The sequence below is a fragment of the Phyllopteryx taeniolatus genome, chromosome 7 (assembly GCF_024500385.1).
Source record: "Phyllopteryx taeniolatus isolate TA_2022b chromosome 7, UOR_Ptae_1.2, whole genome shotgun sequence".
Classification (NCBI taxonomy): domain Eukaryota; kingdom Metazoa; phylum Chordata; class Actinopteri; order Syngnathiformes; family Syngnathidae; genus Phyllopteryx; species Phyllopteryx taeniolatus.
Window position 1 is genome coordinate 7,051,914 of NC_084508.1, and position 20,110 is coordinate 7,072,023.

The following is a 20,110-nucleotide window of genomic DNA, read 5'->3' on the forward strand; positions in this document are numbered from 1 at the left end:
AAATGTTTATTATATTCAATAATAACAATGATGAATTATTTCAAGGAAACAACAGTTTGAACGAAAAATTCTCTACCTGACGTCATCGGAAGTAGAAATAAGTGGGCGTGGTTGTAGTCCTTGTAGTTCTTTCTGTTGTCAGACATAACCGCTGACCCTTGATGAGCTGTGATTTGATTGGTCAAAAGTTCATCGCGCAACCTTCCACTCCGCCTTTCAGTCCGGATTGAAATTGCCAATGCGCGGTTCACTGTTGACGAAAACGCAGACAGAAACATCTCCAAACTGTCGGGTCAGACCAGGACAAAGAGACCGACGACCACGAGCGACAACAACGGTCAGCCATTTATATTTGACAGTTCGGTTATGCTTCTTTATACTGACCTTTCAACTTTGAGCAGCCATGTTGCCAAACTTTGCAAAAATGTATGTCACGTGCCCAGATTAGCTCTAGCTGCGATTTCAATGCCTCCATTGTAAGAATTTTCAGCCTATTTGAGAAGTTGTGGTGGTTTTTATATTTGTTAAAGGAACCAAAATGACATCTGTGACAAATATAGTGAATTCGTCAACTGGGGTAAAGTTCGACATCCAGAAAGTGGATGAGAAGTCAGCTGCCGTGTCACTACTACAGTCACACTGCGCCCTCTTCGGGGAACTATTAGCACGTCCAAATCTATAATAAACGAAGGAGTAAGTCAGAACTTATTGTCTCATTGCAGCTCATCATGTCAAAAGAAGACTACAGAAAAACTCGTAATGAGGTCAAATTAAGTTTGATGTGTGTTATGCAAGACTGTAGTATTAGCGTTTCTTGTAGATAATCCCATCCTTTCCATTGAACAATTCACATTTCAATTTGTCTGAAGTCATTTTATTAGGGAGTCACAGTTGTAATAAAACGCAGTGCCTGTCGAAACACGTTGCCCAACCTAGATGTTGCAACAGAATGACATGTTGCAGTCATAGTGCACTGGGTGATGTCACCACCAGCCGAGAATTTCACCCTTGACCACATCAATGACAAGACAGCGATTGCGTTTATGGGGTGATAAGGCAAATGCACTCTTGACGATGCAAATAAGGTTGCTGAAGTATTGATTTCGATCTTGAGCAAGGCCGCGATAATCAAATTTCTACTCCAACGGAACCTTTGGTGGTGGGTGGCCAGGGCCATCAGAGGTACTGACCTACATTTCCAGCCTAAATTTGAGTATTTGCAATAATTGATTCCCAACAGTCTATTCTCTTCATTGCGTTTCACTTGGCTGCACTGATTCGAGTACACGTGTGTTAGATTGTTTGTCCAATCAGATTCCAGCCTTGACGTGTTGCCATGTCAGTCCAATCTGCCTTCTGAATCGGTAGCGCTGGTCGACGTAACTTCAACTATATTAGGAATGGGACCGTTCGTTTAACGGATCATATTTCAAATTCGTCCTCAATGGGCCAGGGCGCTGGCCCATGATGATGATGTCATGATTTTTCCATTTTCTGATTTGTTGGTCACAGCAAACTTCAACTAGCAAAACACATCTGTAGCAATCCCACAAACATCAATAACTTTAATAGCGTATTTAAAAAAAAAAAAAAAAAAAAATATATATATATATATATATATATCAAATTTGTTTAGTGGTGGTAAAGTTGTGTAAATCCCTACTGAAGGCCCAGCTCCCAAATGCACAGCCCACACACTCTTTGTGACTAACAAGCAATGTGAGTTATGGCTCTCGTCTTCCTTTTTCTTTTTGGAGATTGAATTCAGTAGTCACAACAATGGCAGACGGCGAGAAAACTAATGAGGCTGCAGCTAATGGAGACCAGCAGGTGAGGTGCACCATGACCCAAAACTACACAATTTACAAAGCCAGGAGCTTTGTAAATAGCGCTGTATTATATTTTGTTTTGTTTTTTTTCTTTTTGAAATAATGTTTTATGTTTCCTAGAATGTTGTTTCGCGAGTAAGCAACCTGCCGCTGGTGAGTTCGGCTTGCGGTGCGGTCTGCAACGCCTACACGAGCACCAAAGACAGCGTGCCCATGCTGAAGGGAGTGATGGATGCGGCCGAAAGTGGCGTCCGAACTCTTGGAGCGGCTGCCGCCACGGGATCCAAGCCTCTTTTGAACATTATTGAACCGCAGCGTAGGTTTTGAGTTCAATATAAAAGGGGGTCTTCGGTTCATGACGGGCCCGACATGCGACGTTCTCAGGTTTCCGAAGGCCGTTCAGTTTAATAGTTTTAAGAATACGTCGGCACAAGAAGCCACACTCGGTTACTGCTGTACTTACTGTTTTGTTTATGGCTAAGCCCTAAAAGTATTTTTCATGCAAATATCTACTGTCATTTTGACTGCGTTGGCGTCGGTTGAGGTTCTGTAGAAATTCAGGTTAAGTCAGTGTCCTAAACCGAGCACCCCCTGGAATCTAAACTGTATGAAGTGTTACGTTAATACAGCACATTAGCAGAGCGCTGGCCTGATTTGTCGCGCATTTTGTGCCACACAAAGCGAACATGTCGTGTTGTGCACACTTCGCAGTGGCGACGGTGAATGAATACGCCATGAAAGGTTTGGACAAGATGGAGGAGAAGCTGCCTATTCTTCAGCAGCCGGCAGAAAAGGTTAGAGAACGAAGACTATTTTGCCACAAACATTTTGACCCAATTTTGTCCTTGACGAGGCACATTGATTTTTTAGATGGATCCTGATTACATCAACGAATACATAGATTATGCAAGTGTACCTCATGAAAAGGCTGATGATTTTAGTAATGATTTTAAATTATGGTTATGCAATAATAAAGACACAATCCATTCTGGCATATCTTGTTGCTTTCAAAGCATCCCCCCCCACCACAAAGTAAACAAAAATTCAATTAAATCGTTGCTATCATACAACCTTTTAAAACAGTAAAGAATGTTTTAAGTGGCATTTTAACATTACGAAGCATCATGAAAGTTTAAAGTTACTTAGCGACTGTCTATGATATCGTTGCTGGAAGTACTGGAGGGTTTTTGTTTACGACTGTTGCATTCCTCCGGCGGTGACTAAAAAAACGTGTGCTGTGTTCTTGACCATTTCTATTTCTATACTTTTGCTTTCATTATGTTTTATATGCAATGCACTGCTATTGTAAACGGGGGATCCCCTGTAATTATTATAAAAAAAATAAAAAATTTCCCCTCCTCCTTTCAGGTGGTGTCGAACACGGTCGGAATTGTGCGCCAGTCGGTGACGGGCGCCAAAGACGCCGTGGTCGGGGCCGTGATGGGCGGCGTGGAGAAGACGCGGGCGGCCGTCAGCGGAGGCATCAGCACCGTGATGGGCACCAGCGTGGGCCAGATGGTCAGCAGCGGCGTGGGCCTGGCCCTCACCCGCTCCGAAGACTGGGTGGAGCAAAACCTGCCGCTCACTGAGAGAGAGCTGGGTAGGTGGTCTTTGGAATTGGTCAGCTAATCATGTGGACCGATGCTTCCACTGACTGTCAATACAGTTGTACAGTGAACCCTCGCTACTTCGCGGTTTGACAATCGCGGATTCTTTTAGTGCAGTTCTGCATGCTGTTTTTTAACAGCGTACAAACCCCGCATTGTATCCCGCGTCCTGATTGGCTACGGTACTGTAGAGCAGTTTGAATCCATCTCCTCCGTGCCACGTCTCCTGTACAGCACAGAATGCATTCGGCTTGCTAAATTTAAATTAGTGTTCAAATGTTTGGGCCTTAAAACAGGTTTTGCCCTTTGTTTTATTATACAATAATAACGAGTACAACAACAATAATAATGTAGTTATTTTTCTTGAGTGTGTTTATACAAGCGAGAAATGTGAGAAAATGTTAATGGTGAGGTTTACAGCCTTAAAACACATAGTATAATAATTGTAAAAAAATAAAGTTTCCTACTTCGCGGATTTCACGGGTTATTTTTGGAACGTAACCCCCGCGATAGACGAGGGAACACACTTGTACTTCAAAATACAAGTTTAATTTGTTCCATGACTTGCGAGTTTTGAATAAAGTAGCACTGTATTGATAAAAACATGATTAAAGAGAATGGAAAGAAACTTTTTTTATTAATGTAATTACTGTACATACTGTTGGGTGTGTGCCATTTAGGGGTGTGGGCCTAATAAATAACATGCTGTTCTTCATGAAAAATGCGGAACAAAAAAAACATTTTTTGGGGCGCTGTAACATTTCAATTTATTTCAATGGGAAGAATGGATTGGATAAACAGTTAAACTGAATTACAAGCTTGTCACAGAATGAATTAAACTTGTCAAGCATGGTACCACTGTTGGATTGTGCCTAATGAGGCGCGTGAATGTACAACCCCAATTCCAATGAAGTTGGGACATTGTGTTAAACAGAACAGAATACTATGATTTGCAAATCATGTTCAACCTATATTTCGTTGAATACACTACAAAGACAAGATATTGACTGTTCAAACTGATCAACTGGATTGTTTTTAGCAAATCATCATTAACTTAGAATGTGATGGCTGCAACAGGTTCCAAAAAAGCTGCCACAGGTGGCAAAAAAGACTGAGAAAGGTGAGGAGTGCTCATCAAACACCTGTTTGGAACATCCCACAGGTGAACAGGCTCATTGGGAACAGGTGGGTGCCGTGATTGGGTAGAAAAGGAGCTTCCCTGAATTGCAAGCAAAGATGGGGCGAGGGTCACCTCTTTGTGAACAAGTGCGTGAGAAAATAGTCGAACAGTTCAAGGAAAATGTTCCTCAACGTACAATTGCAAGGAATGGAGGGATTGCATCATCTACGGTCCATAATATCATCATAAGGTTCAAAAACCAACATTGAATGCCGGTGACCTTCGATCCCTCAGGCGGCACTGCATCAAAAACCGACATCAATGTGTACAGGATATCACCACATGGGCTCAGGAACATTTCAGAAAACCAATGCCACTAAATGCAGTTCGGCGCTACATCCGTAAGTGCAACTTGAAACTCTACTATGCAAAGCAAAAGCCATTTATCAACAACACATACCCAGAAACGCAGCCGGCTTCTCTGGGCCCGAGCTCATCTAAGATGGACTCATGCAAAGTGGAAAAGTGTTCTGTGGTCCGACGAGTCCACATTTCAAATTGTTTTTGGAAATTGTGGACATCGTGTCCTCCGGGCCAAAGAGGAAAAGAACCATCCGGACTGTTATGGACGCAAAGTTCAAAAGCCGGCATCTGTGATGGTACGGGGCTGTGTTAGTCCCAATGGCATGGGTAACTTACACATCTGTGAAGGCACCATTAATGCTGAAAGGTACATACAGGTTTTGGAGAAACATGTGCTGCCATCCAAGCAATGTCATTTTCATGGACGCCCCTGCTTATTTCAGCAAGACAATGCCAAACCACATTCTGCATGTGTTACAACAGCGTGGCTTTGTAGTAAAAGAGTGCGGGTACTAGACTGGCCTGCCTGCAGTCCAGACCTGTATCCCATTGAAAATGTGTGGCACTTTATGAAGCGTAAAATACGACAACGGAGACCCCGGACTGTTGAACGGCTGAAGCTGTATATCAACAATTAATGTCCCAGGTTCCGAAATGTTTATTGAATGTTGTTAAAAGAAAAGGTGATGTAACGGAGTGGTAAACATGACCCTGTGCCAGCTTTTTTGGAACGTGTTGCAGCCATAAAATGGAACATGGTGGCCGACTGGTTAGAGCGTCAGCCTCACAGTTCTGAGGACCCGGGTTCAATCCCCGGCCCCGCCTGTGTGGAGTTTGCATGTTCTCCCCGTGCCTGCGTGGGTTTTCTCCGGGCACTCCGGTTTCCTCCCACATCCCAAAAACATGCATGCTAGGTTAATTGACAACTCTAAATTACCCATCGGTGTGAATGTGAGTGCGAATGGTTGTTTGTTTGTATGTGCCCTGCGATTGGCTGGCAAGCAGTTCAGGGTGTACTCCGCCTCCCGCCCGATGGTAGCTGGGATAGGCTCCGCCACGCCCGCGACCCTCGTGAGGAGCAGCGGCTCAGAAAAAGGATAGATGATTTGCAAGTCATTGTATTTGTTTTTATTTCTGTTGAACACAACGTCCCAACTTGACTACTTTTTGTCATCTCCTTGACATGGTTTCCAGCTGCTGTGGCTGAGCCTGCCACTTACCAGGTGTCGTCAAGCAGCCCCAGCTACTTCGTCCGTCTGGGGAACCTCTCGGCCAAAGTGCAGGAGCGAGCCCTCCAGCAATCCCTGCTCCGCGCGCAGCAAGCCAGAGACACCGCACGCGCCGCGGTGGCCCAGATGACCAGTACGCTGGACCTGCTGGAGAGCGCCCGCACCAGTATGGCTTCAGGCGGCCAACAGATAGGTGGCGCAATAGAGCAGCTGCAGCAGCGTTGGACTGAGTGGAGCCAGAAGCAACCTGGAGGCGGACAGGCGGCCTCCGATGGGAGCCAGGATGAGGCGGAGGTCAGTGCTTTGAGAAGACTCCAACCAGGCTATTCTTATAATGTACTTCACAGAATCTCTTGCGCACTAAGCAGGAATTTACTGGACTAGTTAAAAGACCATAGTTTTATTGATGATGATGATGATGATACAGTGAAGACCAACCGCGCATAGATGAAAATCCACAATAGTCCTTTGAAAATAGGTTAGCTTTACGGCTGCCACGCCGCACTTAAGCTTTTGAATGGTTTTGAAAGTATTCCTTAACGCTTGTTCTCACTCGCACTTTTCCAAAATCGGAAACTGTTTCTGTATAAAGAGAATTTAAAATGCAAACACTAAGATTTTTCACCAAAATGTCATCTAACAAAAGGGCGCTAGATTTAAGGTCACACAATGCAAAACACCATAGACGGGCTAATGGAGAATAGCAGATTTTACAGTAATTCTAAATCATCGAACTGCAGCTAATTGAACACATGCAGGGCAGCAATACATAAACCAAACACCGCCTCATTCAAGGTGCTATTATACCTTATATTGCCAACATCAACACACCACCACCAGAAAATGCTGTTCAATCACTGATTTGCAACATAAATCGCTAATTTATTATGCTGTCATTGAATAAAATGGCAGACCCACAGAGCAGACGAAAAGCCTTGAATACGTCGCAAAAGCAAACGGCTGTGCGTACATCATCTTCCCCAAATCTTTGTCGTTTAATCAGTTGACTAAGCGGTGCAATTGGTGGAAATGAATCTGCACACACACAACCTTGGTGGCTGACCAGTTCCTTCTGCACCCCAGCATTAAAGCTATCCATTTGAACAAAATAAACGTAGTTGCATGTAGCTAAGCTATTTTCACTTGTCTACAAAAACATCGACCTTCAAATCTTGAGGCAACATAATGTGGCACGGTTCCTGCGTAGTAAGAAGACCTTTTCAACACTTTCAATTGGTTACTGCGCAAAAACAACAGACGTTGACGGGGTTCACCATATACCATTCCTCATGATTTTCCACAGCGTTTGGAGTGGCGTGTGCTCTCCATGGCGCGGGGCCTGAGCGAGCAGCTGCGTTCGGCGAGCGCCAACGTGGTGTCGAGCGCTCAGGGTCTGCCGGGAGCCGTGCAGGAGCAGCTGACCGGAGCCAGACGCTCGGCCGACGAGCTGCAAGCCTCTCTGGTGGACGCCGGCGCCATCACGCCTCTCCTCCTGGAGAGGAGCCGTCACCACTTGACCCAAGTACGAATTTCGCCGCGCCGTCTGTGACAGATTGGATTGTGGCGTGTGTCAAATGTCAAGTTTTGCCCTATTTTCTAGGTTCAACAGTCTCTGGATGGCGTCACGGAGTACTTGCTCAACAACACGCCGCTCAACTGGCTGGTGGGACCCTTTGCCCCGATGATCACGGAGAGGATGGCGGGAGACACGCAGACGGCCGGCCAAAAGTCAAACGCTTTTTAGTCAACTGTTTGCCTTTCTAATAATTGGGATGTGCCTAACGAAAAACGAGTAAAATGTTTAGAATTGCCTTATTAATAGTTAAATCCCAAAATAATCCACACTGATTCCCCACCAAAAAAAATCTCTTTGCCAACTTTACCCTTAAAAATCAATTCCTTAGATGATTTGATTTGGGGAAGAAAAAGTTTCAGCAAGGAATGGAAGGATGGCAATGGACAATAAAACTATGTCATATTATGTCACTTATCTGACGCACAGTAATTAGCGGAACACTTGTGTGTGTGTGACATTGCAAAATCACATACATCCAAAGGAAAATTTTAAGTGACTTATAATCATACTGATGTGTGCAACGTTGGATCACTTTGTAATAATTCCGCCACTGCTCCATTTTCACGATGACTGACTCAGATGAGGACATCGTGGCTTGGGTTCACCCAACTCCAAATAACATTTCATTTCATGTCTTTGCAATGCAATGAATTTAGTGAATTCTTATTAATGGCCGCGCACTTTATTATTGAATATTTTCGAAGCTTGATTTTTCTGCCTTAACGGTTTTAAGTTGGCATAAGCACACTTTTGGAACCCTTTGTTCTCGTGCCGTTTGAGTTTCAGTGTTCTGTGCAAGATGATGTGAATAAAAGTCGGTCACGGAGTTGGGTGTTTATTTTTGTTTGGTGTTTTTTGGGGGGGTTGGGGGGGAGAGATTGTTTTCGGTGGTGAGACTTTTTTTTTTTTTTTTTTTTTTTTTTGGGCATGTTGCTGGGCGATGACGTCACGGCCGTTGTTTCCAATGTCGGCTGCTGTCGCCCTCGCGTAGGAGGCCGCTCGGCGCACAAGTTCTCCCGAGAAAAATTCAAGCTCCAGGTCGTCGACAGCCGCCGGTACCGTGACGCCCAGGTACCCGCCGCCCCTGCTCGACCTCTCGCTCGGAGTCAATGTCGGTTTGCGTCATTTCAAGCGCGGACCTTCCATTTCTGGCCGCTTACGTTAGCATTCGTGCTAACGCTAGCCGGCGGCTAACACTGCATTTATTTTCATTATTTTGTTCGATTTTCCACACAAGGGGACTTCACCAGGGAGTTAGTGTTTTGTCACTGTCGCCGTTTGGCCGCGATAAAACTCAACCGAGTGAGCTATGAGGTTTTGAGCCACAGCTCGGCAATTGTTTCCTGCTGCCGACCAAACTCAAAAGCGCTCGTTCACACGGGCTCATCTTTAAAACAACAACAACAACAACACTTCTTTATAGCTATTGTTGTTGCCTAGATACATTGTTGGTTTTACGTTGGGGTACATGTTAAGATGGCTTTGTGTTCAACTTACTCGCTCTTTCCTGTTTTTTTTTTTTTTTTTTTACATTGAATTTTTTGTTGAGTTGACAGCGTAACACGAAGGTCGTGTAGCGTTGACATCGATATAAACACGTTCATATTTATATTTAAGATCTTTCTTTTGAGCACTTGAAAGGTTAACAGCGCTTGAGTTCAAACAAATGCACAAACTTGACACTTGAGGCGAATCTTCGCTGTTTTAGTTGAAGAAAAACACGGTAACTTTTTTTTAACCATTTCCTTTTCTAACATACACCCTCCTGCCGATTTGTACCTTAATAACCCGCTGAGATCAAATAAGTGCACAAATTTAGACCGAAGGCAAATCAGTTTTACTTACAAACTTGAGCCGTTGTCCGTTATAAAACACAACAAATATATTACCATTTACTTTTATTTTTTTAATTTTTTTCTAACGTATATCTTGTCGCCTTCATGCGTTACTGCTCCTTGGCTATTTAATACTTCATGTAAAATAATCCCGGTGGAGTTGAGACAAGACTTTGGCGGAATCCTAACATAAATCTTGATCGATAAGATGACGACTGTTTAACGGAAGCCCATTGAGGTTACGTTTAATTCACGGGCCCTTTATTCGTTTTAAATCAGGAGGCTTGGGCTTTGCAGCGAGGTAACGACGTGTTTATTTTCGCAGGCAGGTTCGAGTTTTATTCCGGCTTAAATAAAACGCACCCATTCAAAAAATAATATATATATATATAATCATCATCAAAGCTCGTTGCGTGTTGATGACGTCACTTGGCAACTTGTCGGTAAACTCGGCTCATTTATTTCTTATTCCCCCCCCCTTTTTTTCTTGTTCAACTGGACTTTATGACAAAGTACGGGGCCCGGATGACACAGAGAACGAGGTAAAGTGCGAACGTGAATTGGAACGCCCCTGACTAACAGGACACTTTATATCCCGCTGCACAACCGCCCAACACGGTACACACACACACACACACACACACACACACACACGTACACACACGCGTGCCGTGCATGGGTGGGAGGGCTTCCATCTCAATTAGCCTGTGCAAACTTCACCCTGGCATACACATGGGCACATTTGCATTGCTTGCTATGTAAATAGTGTCCAAGTGGAGTGTTTCACTATATAAAGACCCTCACACACACACACACACACACACACGTGCACACAGAGTCGTCTTCTGTCGTGCAAAAAAAAAAAAAAAAAAAAAGAAGTTGTTTGGAGTTGTTCGTGCTCAACAACTCCAAAGCCCGGTCGGCTCGATCCTCCTCACCTTGAGTAACTCTTGGCATCCCAACTTCAGGAAGATCCTCTCCCGTCCCCCCTCGCCCTCTCTGTTGGAGCATGGCTCAGGAGACCAATCAGACCCAGGTGCCGATGCTGTGCACGATGGGATGCGGTTTTTACGGGAACCCCCGCAACAACGGCATGTGCTCGGTCTGCTACAAGGAACACCTACAGAGACAACAGGGAGGGGGGAGATCCAGTCCCCCGGGGGAGAAAGGTAGGACGAAGGGACGAGGCTAAACAATTGGGGGAATGTCAGATTTGTAGTTGGCCTAAAGGGAAATTTCGATGTCGTGGATGAAACTAGGACGTGTTGGTCATCTGCCATCTAGTGGAAGAGCATTTAATTGTTCTGTGTGTCTATATATACTATATGACACTAGCATAGATAGAAGACCAAGGTAACATTTGTAGTAAATAAATTATGTTTGGATCAATTTAGTGAAATCGGATAATTTCTCAGTGGTTGGGATTCACTGGATCAGATGGCATTAGCGCACAAAGCATCACATGCTCAGCAACGCAGTGTGAAATCGAGACTTTCCTGTCCACACACAGCCGCGACGTCGCCGTCGGGGATGGCGGGGCCCGCCGACGTCGTCGCGGAGGGCACGGCCCCCCCGCCCAACGCAGAGGTGGCGGCGTGGACCTCGCCCGACGAACCGACATCCAGGTGGGCTTCACGTGACTGCTGAGGTTCTCAAACCTCTTGAGTGCAAGGGAGAATTTTTATTCAATCACAACTTTTTAATGTAAATTCCAGTTAGGGCTACAACAATTAATCGGATATCTGGAATAATTTGAGCGTTCGCGCCAGTTAACAACCAGTCAACTCTTAAGCTCTTTCACCTCACTCACCAGACCAGACCAGACCTTCATATTTAAAGCAAGACATGCTCAAAGTCACAGATACTACAGTAGAACGTGAGAGTAGGAAAAAATTAACTGCTCCTCACATGCACGTTATTGTCTAATAATGCAAAATACATTTTATTATTGTAATATTAGGTGCTTTAATTGGTAGAATACACTATTCTAAAACTAGTCAATAGTTGCAGGTCAAATTCTAAGGAAACATAATTACCCTGATGTGTATCCCTGAATGCCATAGGAATTGCAGTGGTGTCCGATATCTTTTTTTTTTTTTTCTTCCCCCCAGACCAATTCAGTATAAGTATTCACTCTTGAGTACTCGCCAACACAGAGTACCGATGCCACTAGTACTTTAGATACATACAATTTCAATAGGTAATAATAGTTGCAGATAATTGTAACCAAAGACTTTTCTTTCTTTCTGATGCAAATGATGAATCACCGACGCGTTAAACCGCCGCAGCGTAGCACCATCTATTGGCAAGGAGGACTTACTTGATATCAGATTTGATGGCCTTAAATATTGGTGGCTTTTATCGGCAGTCTTCCTGAGTACCCGATATTTTGTAATAAGGCCGGAATCAGTACTCACCCATGCCTATTAAGAAGGTACCTATTTTGGAGAAAATGTCATAAGGCGTTACTAAAAGTAATCTTTTTTTTTTATTGGAAAAAAAGGTATGTTATGAGAATGAAGTTGTATTTCTAATTCCAAGGAAAAAGTGCAGTCTTTACAAGAAGAAAGTGATTTGTTGGGGTAACGAGTTGTAATCTTACGTGAATAAAGTTTTTCCAAGAGAAAGTCATAATATATAACTGAAGTCATAGTTTAACAAGGGGGGGAGTACTATTCTAGCAAATACATTTGAAAAATATAACTTTGTTTTTATAATATTTGGCCTTTTGCTCTGTAAAAGAAGTCTCTTAAAAAAAAAAAAAAAAAATTTAAAAAAGCACTTTTTTTGTAAGTAGTGTATTTTGCCTTTTGTGTTTGATGCAGCGTCAGTCCCGGCTCGGCCAGTCCAGTCACTCAACAGATGACGGCCATGAGCATCTCCCAGGACTCGGGCGCCGTCGACTCGGACCGAGCGGAGGCTGACGATGCCGAAGACGAGGAATTGTCCAGCACCTCAGGTACAAATCCAGCGACCTATAGCGGGGTACACGCATACCGATTTGTAACGTCTAATCCGATTTTTACATTGTAAGCGATCCCACACCGAACACCCGCTGATTCGCGCGTCACCATTTGCTGATTATCCTAGTTATATATATATTTTTTACGCGGATCCTCACCTCGGCTGTTCGCAGCTAACGGCTTGATGGCTCTGAAGTTGACATTGTTTTGCGTTTGACTCTTTGCCCCCCCCCCCCCCCCCCCCCCGCGACTTGTACTGAGAAATGACAACGGGCTGGTTGTGTCTCAGCAGAGCCAGCGGGAGAAGCGGCGCAGACCTCTGACGGCGAGCAGACTCCTGATAAAAACAAGAAAAAGAACCGCTGCTTTTCTTGCCGGAAGAAAGTTGGCCTCACTGGTAAGACTGCGTTTGATTTTGCATATCCTTTCATGTCGCATTTCCTCTTATAGTGGCGGGGGGCCGTTTCTCTAAATCAATATGCAGCGAACCCTCGCTGTTCGCCTCAAACCCCGACACAGCCGAAGCAAAACACATTTGCGATCACATATTTGTAATATTTACTCATGTTACAATGCTAAAGAAATGACGCGTTGTTATATTGTGCTCAGTGTACAGCTTGTATGACAATTTCAGTTTACTGTCCCTTCCAAATAACTTGACACATCGCCATTAATGTCTTAACCGCTGGCAACAAAAGTGAGTTACTCTCCTAAATCAAAGCTCAAGTTATTAAATATGATGTACATAGACTGTCACCTTTCATAATTCACATCCCATAGGGCTAGAGGAATGATTTTGATGATGATTATTATTATTGTCTACCTGTTGAGAAGCATGCGTCCCTCCATAAACGTCTTCTACTCTTCATTCATGGGACACAGACACGATTCCGATTCCGATTCTGATTCTGATTCTGATTTTGGGCTCTTAAGTGCCACCACAGTGGATTCAAATGAACATTAATTTAAAACAAAGAAGGTTGCTTTATCGGCAGACTTTCAGCTTTAATTTGAGTGTATTTACAGTGGGTACGGAAAGTTTTCAGACCCTCTTAAATTTTTCACTTTTTTTTTTTTTTTATATTGCAGCCATTTGCTAAAATCATTTAAGTTCATTTTTTCCACATGAATGTATACACAGCACCCCAAATTGACAGAAAAAAACCAGAATTGTTGACATTTTTGCAGATTTATTAAAAAAGAACAAGTGAAATATCACATAGCCCTAAGTATTCAGTATTGAGCAGACGCACCCTTTTGAGCTCATCCAGCCACGAGTCTTTTTCCCGCCCGGATTTTGGGATCCTCTGCCATTCCTCCTTGCAGATCCTCTCCAGTTCTGTCAGGTCGGATGGGGAACGTTGGTGGGCAGCCATTTTCAGGTCTTTCCGGAGATGCTCAATTGGGTTTCGGTCAGGGCGCTGGCCGGGCCGTTCAAGAACGGTCACGGAATTGTTTTGAAGCCACTCCTTGGGTATTTTAGCTGCGTGCTTATGGTCATTGTCTCGTTGGAAGGTGAACCTTCGGGCCAGTCTGAGGTCCTGAGCGCTCTGGAGAAGGTTTTGTTCCAGGATATCCCCGTACTTGGCCGCATTCATCTTTCCTTGGATTGCGGCCGGTCGTGCTGTCCCTGCAGCTGAAAAACACCCCCACAGCACGATGCTGCCACCGCCATGCTTCACTCTTGGGACTGTGATGAGCAGTGCCTGCTTTTCTCCACACTTGCCGCTTAGAATTAAGGCCAACAATTTCTATCTTGAGAATCTTATTCCTCACCATCTTGGAGTCTTTCAGGTGTTTTTTTTTTTTTTTTTTTTTTTTAAAAGCACACTCCATGCGGGCTTTCATGTGTCTCGCACTGAGGAGAGGCTTCCGTCGGGCCACGCTGCCACAAAGCCCCGACTGGTGGAGGGCTGCAGTGATGGTTGACTTTCTAGAACTTTCTCCCATCTCCCGACTGCATCTCTGTATCTCAGCCACGGTGATCTTTGGCTTCTTCTTGACCTCTCTCACCACGGCTCTACTCCTCCGATTGCTCAGTTTGGCCGGACGGCCAGCTCTAGGAAGGATTCTGCTCGTCCCAAACGTCTTCCATTTCAGTATTATGGAGGCCTTAGGAACCTTAAGTCCAGCAGAAATAATTTTGTAACCTTGGCCAGATCTGTGCTTTGCCACAGTTCTGTCTCTGAGCTCTTCAGGCAGTTCCTTTGACCTCATGATTCTCATTTGCTCTGAGATGGCATTGTGAGCTGTAAGGTCTTATCTAGACAGGGGTGTGGCTTTCCTCATCAAGTCCAATCAGTATCATCAAACACAGCTGGACTCCAATGAAGATGTGGAACCATCTCAAGGATGATCAGAAGAAATGGACGCCACCCGACTTCAATATGAGTGTCACAGCAAAGTGTCTGAATACTTATGGCTGTGTGATATTTCAGTTTTTCTTTTTTAATAAATCAGCAAAAATTTCAACAATTAAGTTTTTTTTCTGTCTATGTACATTAATGAGGGAGGGGGGGGGGGGGAAAGGAACTTAATTGGTTTTAACAAATGGCTGCAATATAACACAGAGAGAAAAATTTAAGGGGGTCTGAAAACTTTCCGTGCCCAGTCTACATCCAAATCAGGTAAATGGTGTATGAACTGCAACAGTCGGTGTATATCTACCACAAATGGCCTCCTGCGTGCGAGCATGCCGTATCCTCGGGTTGCTGTTATTTGCTGCCCCGGAGCCCAAAATTAAAAGTGCTAAAAACACATTTCGTTGGGATGTTGGGCAATGTAGTTTTCTATGTAAGGTCCGAACCCGTCGCCGGCACCACAAACGGGCATGGTTACCGCGTTACCCAGAATTCAACACCGGCTCAGGGCGGTCGAAAGACGCGATAGGGTGCATCGGGAGATATGCTCGAGCATTTTGGAGGTATACGAATGTAAACATTAAACGGACGGGGATGGAAGTGGGGATTTTGAAGATGTCTTTTTCACAAAAACCGGGGCGCACAGAAACCACTTAAGTCTAGCGAGAAGGACTTTGGTCCTTGTGAGTTCGCCTCTTTGTACCGTGAACCTCACTGCAATACTTGCTTTCCAAAGATCGCAATGATTACCGAACCGTGAGATTTAAATATTGTTAGATCCCTAGTAATTACACTTAATACCGGTACATTCTGTATTACGGTTCATTGTTTTGATACAACACAGTGCGATTTTCTTTAGGAAAACTACAAGAGTGTGTTAGTGATGAAATTCAACTTGTAAGTCAAGGTACCGCAGAATTTCTCACTTGTGTCATCTCGTGCCGCAGGTTTCGACTGCCGCTGCGGCAACCTCTTCTGTGCCATCCACCGTTACTCCGACAAACATGACTGTCCCTACGATTACCGGAGCGCCGCCGCCGCCCGCATACGCAAGGAGAACCCCATCGTGGTGGCCGAGAAAATCCAGAAGTTATGAAGACTCGAGTACGACGGCGACAGGCGACAGGCGACAGGCGCGCGCCTCTCTTGACAGTTGACAACAACGGTGACACCCGATATCATGGCTACATTCGTTCACGGTGATCTTGGGGTGGGGGCGGGGGGGGGGGGGCGATGCAGTCGCAGTCACTGTCCAGACACTTCCCCTTACTAGCATCTATCTCCACTTGTGACTGTTTTCTGTATGATTGTGTTTGTATGCGAATGTGTGTGAGTGGGAGAAGAGCAACGGGGGCTCGGAGGGCACGCAGTGGGGAGGGGAGGCGTTTAAATGTCCTTTTTTTGTTGGCTCAACATTTTTGGAGGGGAGGGGGCGGGGCGTGTGTGTGTGTGTGTGTGTTGTTTTTTTTCTTTTGCTCATCCCATCCCTGTGAAGAATGAAGAACGGATCACGAGGTCAATCAACCCCCACCGACCGGGAGGTCAACATCCATCAGCGAGACCTTCTTAAGGGCTTCGGATTCTATTCTCCGCTAGGAAAAATGATGTCAACTTCTATGTCAAATTGGCTTTTTTTTTTTTTTTTTTTTTTCTTCCTTTCTTTCTTTCTTTCTTCTCTCCCCCCCCCCCCCCTTCACCCTTCTCAATCACCACACTTTGGACTTTCTCAGCATATTCCAGCAGTGTCTCTATTTGCTATATTGACTTATAACTGAACTGTTATCTGAGCGAGAGGGCAGTGGAGAACTTGACTTAACCGAGTGATTGAAAATGTTTTCTTGTTTGTTTGTTTTTTTGTTTGTTTTTTCCTGTTTTAATGAGCGTATGACTTCAGAAGATCTATATTAATATATTGTAGTTAGCCTGTGTGATTGCATTGTATTTATTTTTGTATCCTTTGGTGGGTCCACTGGAGGATTGGCAGCATGTGTCGGCAAATTGCGTAAGAGTTGCACTTTTGAATTGAATTCCATCTCGATTATACAGTTTAACCGTTGTAGAGGAGAAGGAAACCTTACGTACGCATGCTCTTGACCAGTTAAGCTGTTGGAATGGCGCAAAATGAAAGCTCATTTGGGATTGATTGGGAAACTGAAGCACGAGCAATACCGCCGACTTTGAGCTTCTTTCACACTGTCAACTTCCGGCATTCGATCCGTAACAGAAGGCACGACATTCGTTCGCCGACCTTCACGCGATTTCCCAGAATGCTCGGGAGGTGCAAATCAGTCAACTTTATGTACACTGATAGATTTTAACATTATGGCCTTTTATTATGGTTCATCTGGTCAACGTTTCACTTTTTTTGCACAACTTGGCGTTCTCTAACAAGGAGCTGAATTGGAAAATTCACAACAGGTGATTGAGCCATGAACATTTCCAAGGATGTCCACTTTTCTGCCTTTCTGTGCCCCTTCCAGTCTCGCAAACTGTTGATGACACGCTGAAGCTCAGCAACAGAGCTGCAGAGAGACTGGAAGAGTCACAGAAAGGCAAAAAATGTAACCCATATGGACATTTTCACCGGTTGCGAATGTTTCGGTTTAGTTTTTTAGGGAACAGCAATTTGTTCAAAACGTACTGAAACGTTGAACAGGCGGACATGTGCATTCAAACGTTTAGATCGAGAAGGTCAAAATAACTGAACTAACCCTAATATAACCCCTGTTCCTTACTGCAGCTTCGCATCTTGTGTCGCATTGAAACATTTCAAGAGTATTATTCTGTTTTCACTGACTTCAAGCACGCAGAATTGTTCCAACGGATCCGTTAATCGACTGGTGTGTGGGAATTGGACGAATCTATTAGATGTGTATGCGGGGAGTTGGACTGAACGTTTGCTTTCAACGCAACGAGGCAGAAGCAATGTGTCCCGGTGGTTACGGTTCTGATACTACCTCAGCAGATGGAAAAATTGCTGACAAGTAAATCAAGGAAAATTGTCGAAATGCAAATAAAGTTCAGCTGTTCTAGTAGAAAAACAAGGAATCAAATTTGACGCAAAGGGGGTGTGAAAGGGGCTAAAGAGGCGTGTGGCACACCTGCTCCGTTTTGTTCGGCATCTGGGGTCATTTTCAATTTGTACTCGATTCTTAAAGGCACGGCGTAAATGGCCTTGTTTTCGTGTGTGTGTGTGTGTGTGTGTGTGTGTGAGCTCGAGTGAAGCTCCTTGCCGCTCCAAGCACCAGCAGACCACTGACACGTGCTGAATGAAAACTGACCCGGCTTGCAAAAAAAAAAAGCGCCATACGCTGCTCACGAAAAGTTCGGGATTTGGGGCTGTCGGGGGAAATTCACGGATGAACCTAAGATGCGTCAAAACTTAAACGCACGTCCAACTGTCGAATGTTTCAGTACTTTTTGCTGTTCTCTAATTTGTTTTTTGTTTTTTTGTTTTTTTTGTAGTCATTCAAATTTGGCATGTTTGTTGACACTTCTTTGTGGCATATCAAATGTAGAAGACATGTTTCCATTTTACAGGGACCTGAAGAGCGTCTTTGGTAGGTTGCAACAGAGAGACGGGTAGAGTCACAGAAAGGCATGGAAGTAGGTGACATGGACCAAACACCTGGTGTGAATTTTACCGTTCAGACAACAAAGCTGTGAGGAAAAAGTACTGAAACATTGCGCAGATGTTCATAGAAAAGCTCCAAGAAGGCCAAATGAAGTTCACCTGTCAAGATGATCGTGCATTTCCGGTTCATGGGGAAATTTCACCCGGATGCCACGCATCCCCTAACTTTTTGACAGTGCGAAAGTATAATAATGTCGATCACATGCATGCGTGCCGCCTAACAATACACGTTCCAGTTTTGTAGCCGGTTTCAATGAGCCACTCGGCGGTTAGCACGACGTACGGCTGCAACCCGGAGGTCCAATTTAACAAAGCCTAATGTAAACACTGCTCATGTAATTGCCAGACTGAAAATGTTGCGAGGGTTCTAGGACTAGTGTGTTTTTTAAGTGCGTTACCTAATTATCCTACCCACTCTTCTACTCCAGTACAATGATTATCTCCTGCAGGCCACATGTATTCACAGTATGAACACATAGTATGACCATTCTCCTTCCATCCAGGCTTTTATTCAGTTTGTAGCATAGTGATGATGTTACTGCAGTTGTAAAAGATGGTAAGGGTTTTTTGTTTTTTTTGGAAGGGGGGGGGGGGGCATTTTTTCTACACCAAGTGTTGAGGTCATTTGGGATCCTTTTGCAGAACCCATCCCAGTTCAGATTTTGACATTTGGCTGTCAACTGGTGGATGGTTTCTCCCCCCCCGCAAATAAAGAGTTGATTGAATGTAAACCAACACAATTTATACCAGAATCATTTTTAAAATTTCTGATATTGACTGTTTGTGCCCGGGGGTGGGGCTAAAATGTGTGACTGTTAGAAACTAAATAATCAGAATATCCTCCTTGTTTAATCGCTTTTTTTTTTTTTCTGTCTTTAATGTCTTCATCATCGCGCAGCAGGTGTCAATTGGCGATAATAGAATGTGACAACTGAAGACAAGTGTCTATTGTGTTCACTGGGGAAGAGCTTAACAAATGGACGTGAATGGAAGTTCTTCTCGTCCCTTTTGGGCCTTCTTGCCCCCCCCCCACAGAAATACCACCAGATATGACATGTTCAAGTACAAAAAAAAAAATAAAATCACAAAGTTTATTTTAAATTACTTGTCTTTGTGTCCATTGTTGCTGCATAAGCGTGCGCTACTGGTGGCGCTGATTGATCTGCATTAGGTAGGTTTTGTAGCTACGTGGAACTAAAATAAAGTAAGAATGCTCACTCTTTGAAAACAGGAAGGTGTTGGCAGTGTGATACTGTCACCCAGTGGCCTGGGTGGAATGAATATGTGTCAAGTTGCAGTTGGACTTCTACAGTTATCAGGCATATCTTTGCCATCATGGTACACTTTAGTGCAGCCACCACACACAAAAAGATTAAAAAAAAAAAAAAAAAACATCCATGGAGTTCATTGGATGGGTCCCTGCAGCCTCCTCCAGGTGGCCAGTTGTCAGGGCGCCTGGGTGGGGCCGGCAGACCGCCCTGGGTGCCTCCGTGGGGGACGTGTCCCGTCCGCCCCGGCCCGATCCCGCCCCCCGATTGATTCTCCTGTCCTTGTCCTGTTCCATCTTGTCCTGTCCTTCCCTCACAGGGTGGAG

General features: G+C 44.4%; 2 protein-coding genes across 7 annotated transcripts; both read left to right on the top strand.

Moving 5' to 3' along the window:
• The first annotated feature begins 182 nt into the window (after positions 1-182).
• plin3 (perilipin 3) lies at positions 183-8,550 on the top strand. 3 transcript variants are annotated; one of them, XM_061778575.1, is made up of 8 exons: positions 183-337; positions 1,758-1,830; positions 1,950-2,145; positions 2,541-2,623; positions 3,198-3,429; positions 6,114-6,442; positions 7,452-7,670; positions 7,758-8,550. In XM_061778575.1, exons 2-8 carry the CDS (start codon positions 1,780-1,782, stop codon positions 7,890-7,892), a joined length of 1,245 nt encoding a protein of 414 aa, XP_061634559.1. In that variant the 5' UTR covers positions 183-337; positions 1,758-1,779; the 3' UTR covers positions 7,893-8,550. The 3 variants fall into 3 exon arrangements, with proteins under 3 accessions (XP_061634559.1, XP_061634558.1, XP_061634560.1); XM_061778574.1 differs by having other exon boundaries at positions 184-337; positions 7,749-8,550; XM_061778576.1 differs by having other exon boundaries at positions 184-337; positions 1,769-1,830; positions 7,749-8,550.
• Positions 8,551-8,650: 100 nt separating this feature from the next.
• Positions 8,651-19,617, top strand: zgc:77486 (uncharacterized protein LOC405808 homolog). Of its 4 annotated transcripts, none has more exons than XM_061778600.1 (7): positions 8,659-8,795; positions 10,073-10,177; positions 10,528-10,728; positions 11,070-11,184; positions 12,385-12,518; positions 12,812-12,919; positions 15,830-19,617. In XM_061778600.1, the coding sequence occupies exons 3-7, from the start codon at positions 10,569-10,571 to the stop codon at positions 15,976-15,978; spliced, it is 666 nt and encodes a 221-aa protein (XP_061634584.1). In that variant the 5' UTR covers positions 8,659-8,795; positions 10,073-10,177; positions 10,528-10,568; the 3' UTR covers positions 15,979-19,617. The 4 variants fall into 4 exon arrangements, with proteins under 4 accessions (XP_061634582.1, XP_061634585.1, XP_061634584.1 ...); XM_061778599.1 differs by having other exon boundaries at positions 10,073-10,101; XM_061778598.1 differs by lacking the exon at positions 10,073-10,177 and having other exon boundaries at positions 8,651-8,795.
• Positions 19,618-20,110: the final 493 nt, after the last annotated feature.

Coding starts and splice junctions, on each gene's coding strand:
- plin3 (XM_061778574.1), top strand. CDS start 1,780: ATGGCAGACGGCGAGAAAACTAATGAGGCTGCAGCTAATGGAGACCAG. Junction 2,624..3,197: donor TTCAGCAGCCGGCAGAAAAG/GTTAGAGAACGA, acceptor TCCTCCTTTCAG/GTGGTGTCGAACACGGTCGG. Junction 6,443..7,451: donor GGAGCCAGGATGAGGCGGAG/GTCAGTGCTTTG, acceptor GATTTTCCACAG/CGTTTGGAGTGGCGTGTGCT.
- zgc:77486 (XM_061778598.1), top strand. CDS start 10,569: ATGGCTCAGGAGACCAATCAGACCCAGGTGCCGATGCTGTGCACGATG. Junction 10,729..11,069: donor CAGTCCCCCGGGGGAGAAAG/GTAGGACGAAGG, acceptor GTCCACACACAG/CCGCGACGTCGCCGTCGGGG. Junction 12,920..15,829: donor GAAGAAAGTTGGCCTCACTG/GTAAGACTGCGT, acceptor CTCGTGCCGCAG/GTTTCGACTGCCGCTGCGGC.